General features: G+C 47.5%; 1 protein-coding gene across 1 annotated transcript; it reads left to right on the top strand.

The window, feature by feature from the left end:
• The first annotated feature begins 1056 nt into the window (after positions 1 to 1056).
• On the top strand, positions 1057 to 7079 carry LGALS2 (galectin 2). Its single transcript, XM_032106698.1, is given in 5 exon segments — positions 1057 to 1197; positions 5289 to 5371; positions 5583 to 5711; positions 5713 to 5740; positions 6889 to 7079. Coding segments are annotated over 5 exon segments (393 nt in total). The 5' UTR covers positions 1057 to 1191; the 3' UTR covers positions 7036 to 7079.
• Positions 7080 to 7680: the final 601 nt, after the last annotated feature.

The following is a 7680-nucleotide window of genomic DNA, read 5'->3' as shown; positions in this document are numbered from 1 at the left end:
TGTTCCCAGTGGCAAATAAAAGGGGGGTGAACGCCCCTGCTGAGCATTGTCGGAGGGGGTAAATGTTATTTCGATAAAATCTCATGGCCCCCGTCTGAGCAGCTCATGCCTCTTTCCTGCTCGTCTCCCTCTCTGCATGTTCTCGCATCCATCTGTGGTAGTTGTGGCTCTGCACTCAACTCTCTGCACGGGTAGCTTTATTCATCCCTCAAACAGAATCACAGAAGGGGTCAGGTTGGAAGGGCCCACAGGGGGTCATCTGGCCCAACCTCTCTGCTCTAGCAGGGTCATCCCAGAGCACATGGCACAGGATTGCATCCAGATGGTTCTGGAATATCTCCAGTGAGGGAGACTCCACAACCTCTCTGGGCAGTCTGTTCCAATGTGTGGTCACCTGCACCTCCTCATGTTCAGGTGGAGCTTCCTGTGTATCAACTTCTGCCCACTGCCTCTTGTCCTATTGCTTGGCATCAGCGAGAAGAGCCTGGCTCCATCCTTCCGACACCCTCCCTTCAGATACTGATAGACATTGGAGAGGTCCCCTCTCAGTCGTGTCTTTTCAAGGCCCAGCTCCCTCAGTCCTTCCTCATGACAGAGATTCTCCAGTCCCTTCATCATCTCTGTAGCCCTCTGCTGGACCTGCTCCAGGAGCTCCACATCTCCCTTGTACTGCTGAGGAGTCCAGAACTGGTCACAGTAAGAGACATGCTGCTCTCCCTCCCAGGCAGCTCTAAGGAAAGGGTTAGTAATTTGCAGCATATGTCTTAAGCAAGGGCTTGGTGGTGAACTTGTGTGCCTATGCACAAACCATGAAGAAAGCGAGGTTTCAGTTTTGGCTTTGCAGTTCAGATAAAAATTCAACGGCAGTGTGTTAGATAAGAAGTAAACTACTGTGCAAGTGCAGGAAATGGGGTTACAAATAGGACACTTGGTTTTTGAGGAACTTGTCTCACATAACCCTCAGAAGAGACCTCCGGTGACCATCAAATTAAGATGTGAGTATGTGCAATGGTGGAACCACATCTACTCATGCCTCATGTGCTAATGAGGAATTGAAAGTCACTTCTACCTCTGCTTTTTACCCACATAACAGACTGCATAACAATTACTCAGGCAAAAAGTGAAACTGGGTAAGACGCTACCGTCAAGAAGCCCAAGGCACAGAAGGACCAAGAGGACGCTGCTGGAACCATGGAGGTGACTCCCTTTTACTTGCCCTATCTCTCTTCTTCTCCCCCTCTCTCTTTCTCGCTCCCTCTTTTCCATAGAAGATTAATTTTGTAAAATAAAGCCAGCATTGTTGAACTGGCATTTAGTCTCCTTTGCACCTTAATTTGGGCAGAGGACTTCAACAGCGAATCCCAACATTTTAATTGGCATCACCGTTCTCTGACCCAAAGTGCTGTTTAATGGTTCCAAACTTTTACTGTTCTTCCCTCCTGGTGGGAGATTGACCCTCTAAGGGAGATTGACCAAACTTTTACTGTAACTTTTACTGTCCCTCTGTGGGTGACTGCTTTCTCCTGCCTGGTGTGACCAGGTTGTCTCCCTCTGAGGGAGACCGAAGGAAAAACGGTTACCAAGGGTGACCAGTGCAAGGCTAAAGTTTTCCTCTCTCCTGGAGAAGTTTGGTAGTCGCCTCTCTCCTCCAGGGTTTGGAATGGGCACAAATTAATTGTGATAATTTACAGGCAATAGCTGACCACATTAGTAGTTTGCAGGCCAAACGAAAAATGGGATGAGGAAAAGGTAAGTTGCCCATTAAAGGTAAGAAAGTAAGTTATTTGTGCAGTTTTTGGAGCTTGTGTATCTTGCTTGCAAAGGGAAGTCAAAAGCTTCCTGCCACCTGAAAGTGTTGCAGATGTAGAATTTATGACTTTGAAGTCAGAAAATGTGGTTCTTAGAACAGCATTGTCTTTTGAGAAAGAGAGACAGGAGAAATTGTAAAAACTAGTAGATACTATTTTGAATAAAAATGAACAATTACAAAAACTACTGTCTGCAGCTGAAAGATGAGAAAAAACAGATGCAGAAAAATCTAAGTAAATTACTTGATAAAATCACACATGAATCATCCTCTAATTCAGTCCAGCACATCTATAGGGTGCTATATTGTGAGGATCCTGAAACATGGGATGGGGACATTTGGTACAATGATGATAGTTTAGAGGAAGACTCTGACCCTTCCCCAATGGCAGTAAAAGTTCAGCCTTTAATTGAAACAGAAACTGCTGGTGAGAGGGGGTGGAGAAACCCACACTTCTGTTTCCCACAGAGAAAGACACATTGCTGGAAGAACATTCTAGATGTTCAGGGGAAATGAAACTGAATACAAGTTTCCCTTACGGGCAGAGATCAGATTGTGTTGAGTGAGGAAGAGGCAGAGAGATTCTGGGGACAAAGAGTATTTTTAATTATTACCCCAGGTAACCGTAATTACTCATTAACCACCTGAGCTGCCTACTGGGCTGGGGGCATAGACCCACAGGACACAGGAAAGCCTACTACTGTTTAAAACTACAGGATTCTCAGATCTGGCAGCCTCTGTGCAAAAGGCAGCATGCATTTAAACAATGTATGAAAGACATCAGTTAAGGCGATTCCTAACAGTAGCTCCTATCAATCCAGCCAGATTAACTCCTCCCTTTCACGGCCTTCCAGACAGGCTGAAAATGTTTGTATCTAATGCCCCAGATCACACACAAATGGATGGCACTGCAGCAGTGGCACAACCACCTAGAGACCAAATTCACATACCTACCTGCTATGAATTTCCTGCCCAGGAAATAGGAAATGATGGGTGCCATATGGGATGGGTTGGAGCAACTTCTGGGAAGCCACCTGAACCCTCCTGGTGAGTCTGTCAAATTTATACCAGCACAGCAAAGCCAAAATCTAAACCAAGACTTGATTAGATTAACAATACCCACTGCTGCAGGTGTTGATAGGGTGGTGACAGAATTAAAGTTTTCTGTGTTACGCTTGGGAAGTGAAAGATAGTTCTGGAAAATGCCATCCAATTAGTATCAGATGGATAATGCCCTCCTAATAACCCACTGTGCACTGGTTAGACAGAGACTGAGCAATTCCATGTTATGGTTTTCCCAGGTTATAGGTATCCTGTGTGCTAGAAACTGTGCCTAGAGCTAAGGATTCTCCTATCCCAACTTTGAGCATTTTAGCTTTTATGTGTACTTTGTTTTGGGGATGTAGTATCTGTAAGTTTTGTTTACAAATTTAACCAAGTAATGAAGGTTAACAAGTATGGCATTTATAAACTGTGTTGGAAAGATATGCCATGGTTTAATATGTTTATACTTAATGAAAATAAGCAATTACTGCTTGTTTGCTATTGCCTAAATCTGTAGAAGACCCTCTTCTCATGGGTATATTTACTAAGACTGTGGAATACCCAGGATAGCCTCCAGACAGTAAATCCTTACTCCCCAGGTAAAAAGTGAGTTACTGTGCAATTTAGCCAGCCATTCAGTTTTGCTCTGATATTTGAGAAGAGGACCCTGGGCTCTGTATTATCCCTGGGATGGCTGCAGGGGAGCAGTGTGATGTGAAGGTGTGTACAGGTGTGCCGTGGACACAGCAGCGTGGTGGGAAGGAGACTCAATACCAGAAAACAGCACCCCCAGCACTGGTTCCTGCTGGTTCCATGCTCAGCCCAGGGAGGTTTCACCAACAGTTTCAGTGTCCTCCACAGCAAACAAATTTCCCAAGCCTGTAGGACTTTATGAGCTCTTGCTTGTGGGAAACACCTCCAGGGAAGGAGTGCTTATCAGCACTTACTTCTCCTTTCTTCTGGATGTTTTAGGGAAGGGCAGAAGCTGTCTCCCAGCTGTCTGTGCAGCAGCTGCCCTCAGGTGCTCTCTGCAGGGCCTGGGAGGGGGACTAAGGGATTACTGGTCTCCTGAGCCTTGACCTCCTCCTCCTTCTCCCTTTTCCACTTTTGGAGTCTTACAGATCAGGGACACTGTTTACTGACTTACTTGTAGCTCTTGCCTGGGAAGAAGACAGCAAGGGTGATACTCCCCTGTGAGGAACATTCCCATGTCTCATGTTCCCATTCCCTAAAGGTTAGGGTGGATGGGACTATTGAACTGATGTGTGTGGCTCCTCAAGCTAAAAGGCTTGGGTCTAGATGGGGCTTGGATGGGAGGTTGCAGAGAGCTCCCACATAGTGGTATTGCAATCCACACAGCTGGGGCTGAATCTAGAGCCACAAGAAGGGAAGGAGCTTGGATGTCACTATGTCACTCCTGCAAAGGACACTTCATAGCTCATGCCATCTAGAGGGGATGTGTTGGTTGTCCTCTCCTCCAAGCCCCTTTGAGCCCTTCCTTGGAGCACTGTGGTGAAGGATGGTGGAGACCATTTTGGTGTGCTGGTGTGGATTTTGGAGCTGCCTCTTGCCAGAAAAGGAAGGAGCTGGAATGTTCTTTTGGCTGAGCTGTTACACACAGGAAAGAAGTGAAAGTGGTGGTCACACCTCCTTGGTCAGCTGGGAAGATATTTGTCCTATGTCTTGTCTAAAGTAGCACCCCTAAGGGCTGTGTGTGATAGTCCTTCTACTGGGAGCCCACCGAGGAGGCTGGGACTTGCTGATACTTCCTGGAATCCCTAGTGAGAAGTGTACATATGGAAGCTTTTTTCTTGGATCAAAGCCTTCTGGCTTAATAGCAGCTGTTGGAGCTTTGCAGAGGCAGGGGTCATGTTAATGTGTAAGCCACAGGGAAGTTTAGGGCTCTACAGTCCTATATGCAAAGCGTTTCTGAGCTAAACTGCTGGTGTCTCCCTGCCTGGTTGCTCTGCCCTCTGAGGAAGATACCTGTAAGGGCTGCTGCTCCTGTCCTTTGTCACCCAGGGTCCTCAGCTCAGCGAGGCTGAGTAAGAGACCAGCAAGTCATAGCTACTCTCACCACTTTCATTTCTTGGGCAGCATCAGCTTTCCACCAAACCCTGGGCAGTGCCCCTCTGCTTTAACCCTCTTTGTATCTCTGCTGTCTTTTCCTTCTGCTGAGGAAGAGCCTGTTTTCACTTCTTCTTTCTCTGATGTCTCTTCTCTCTTGTGGGCTTCACTCAGCCCACTCTTCTCTCCCTGAATGAGAAGTTTGTGCAAGACCTGCAGCATGGAGGGTTTTGGTCATGAGAGGAGCACCATCTGAGAGCAATAGATGTTCTCCTGGGTGGGATGTCTCCAAGCAGCACCCTCTCACTTGCGGTGGCAAGGCAGGAGGAATGGCTGAAGGAGCCCCACAGATTATTTTTCTCTGCCTTAGGGAAATATGGAAATCTTAAACCTAGATATGAAGCCTGGGAACACCCTGAAGGTGAAGGGCAAAATATCTCCTGATACTGTTGGGTAAGTACAAAGAAACCACGTTGGCTTGCCAGGGTTGAAGGTGGGCTGTAGAGGGAGGTGGTTTTCCAAGGTTGCCAGATACAAAATAGCACATTGTTATGTCACCTGCAACACTGATGAAGGAATTAGGTGCAGAGATGTGTGCCGGATCTCAAACCTTCCAAGACCCTCTCCCGTCCATGCATATGACTTTCCTCATGCTCATTTACAGCTTCAGCATCAATCTTGGCTGCAGCTCAAGAGATATGGCATTTCACTTCAATCCCCGCTTCAATGAGTCTGTCATCGTCTGTAACTCCAAGTGCTCTAATGCCTGGCAGACAGAGCATCGTGACAGCCACCTCCTTCTTCAGGGGCTGCACTGTCAAGGTGAGGGGTCTGTGCCAGCCTGGGGTATGTGTGGTGTGTGTAGGGGCATGGGGTATGTGGGGAATGTGTGGTGAGGGGAAGCCCCTGGTTAGCAGATTCCCATACCACAGTTTTCCCAGTCCCACCCAATACCTCCTGCTCCCTCACAATGGCCCCTCATGCTCTGGGTTTTTGGTCCCGATTGCCATTTTCACTCCTTCTTCAAAACCACAATGCTGTTTCTGGGAATTTTATGTGAGTCCTGTCTGTCTCATGCTTTGTAAGTGCTTCCTGGCCCCCTCTACCTGCCCAGCAGGTGAGTGTACCTGGGGCTTATATGAAAGTAAAGGGAGTCTCCAAGAAGCAGGATCTTGCTGCTATCTACCTTATTTCTCTCCCTCCCTCCTATGTAAACACAGGCTTTAAGGCAACCCAGAGTTTGGAGCAATGTCCAAAAGCCTCTTCCCCTCAACTCTTCTGTCCTCATTACTCCTGGATCCATGCTGCCAATCTGTCCTTTCTCTCTTCCTGCTAGGGCTGCTGTTCTTGTTGCTGCCCCACCCCATCTGATGTCCCAAATCATTAACAGGGCTGCATTTAGGAGTAGTCCAGTTCCTATAGCTGTGGAGAGGAAGCTTGTTTCCTCAGACAGAACTGGCTCTTGGGGAAGGGGTGGTGAGGTGATGGCTCTGGGGAACATTGCCTTTAGTTTGCAATGACCAGTGATGCATTCTTCATTCTTGTCGTCTGCTTGTGCATGTTTATCAGCAAAGCTCCTTTTTCTGAGTCCTGGTGAGCTGCTGAGGGCATTGGGGGTCAGGTTTATTCTGCCCTGTTCAGAGCAGAACGGTGGTGTACACATTCCATATGCTGTATAAAGACATGTAAAGACATACTTGGATTTAGCTGCTTGAGTTTACAATCAGAGTAGCTGAAACAGCCTCAGGAGAGATACTGTCCCCAATCATAGTCTGTATTCCTCCTCAGACCCTTGACATCAACTGGTCATTTTCCGAATCACCCTCACCTCAAACCCCAGCACCTTGCTTAAGGTTGTAGTGGCCATGTCTGACCCTTGCATGTAACAGTCAGGCCTTTTGCCTCGATGCTGACCTCTGAATACCCTCCTTTCCCCCAATTCCTGCCATTCTTCCTCTTTTTTCACCCAGTTCTTAATTGAAATGCTGTCAGACAAATTCCGTGTGAAACTGCCGGATGGCCATGAAGTGCACTTCCCCAACCGGCACGGCTACCGCAAAATCACCTTCATGAGCATCGTGGGAGGCTTCAAGATGATCTCCTTCAAGCTGAGCTGATGGGCACCACTTCCTAGATCCAATAAAAACCCTAGCCAGTGGAAGACTGCTTGTTCCAGCTGTTTTGTCTTCTGCAACAACTCTGTGGCTCTGTGCAAGGCACTGACAAAGCCCAAGGTTCTCCCACCAATAGGAAAGAAGCCATTGTTGGATAATGCCACATACTTTCCAAGTCAAAACAGGCCGTGGGGTTGAAGGGATAGTAGGTAGGCCAAAGCAGGCTGTGAGTGGGGTTCAGGGTGAGGACACTATGACTGATTGGTTGTGTAATCTTTTCACAATGCTCTATTTCTTCCCGCACCCAAGCTTTTGGGAAGGAGGGATGGAGAAACGGGACGGAAGGCATAAATGTGAATGAAGTGGCATTTGATGTGGCACTTGGTGCTACGAAAGTGCATAATTAAAAGGTAGCATGGGGATGATAGCACAGGTGGGTCCCCAGCCAGCATTCCTGCCACAGATAAGGGATTGTCTCCAACTTTCCCTTTTACCTCACCTCACTTATCTGCTGGCACATTCCAGTCAGGTTAGCCATTACTCTGACATTTCCACAGCAGAGGATCCTACTCAGCAAAAATGAGGCAGGGGAGGCAGTGGGATTTGGGCTGAGTTATGTGGCTCAGTACCTCCTTGCACAGGACTACA

This window comes from Corvus moneduloides, chromosome 4 (assembly GCF_009650955.1).
Source record: "Corvus moneduloides isolate bCorMon1 chromosome 4, bCorMon1.pri, whole genome shotgun sequence".
NCBI lineage: Eukaryota > Metazoa > Chordata > Aves > Passeriformes > Corvidae > Corvus > Corvus moneduloides.
The sequence above is the reverse complement of the archived record's forward strand: the minus strand, read 5'-3'. Positions and strand labels throughout refer to the sequence as shown.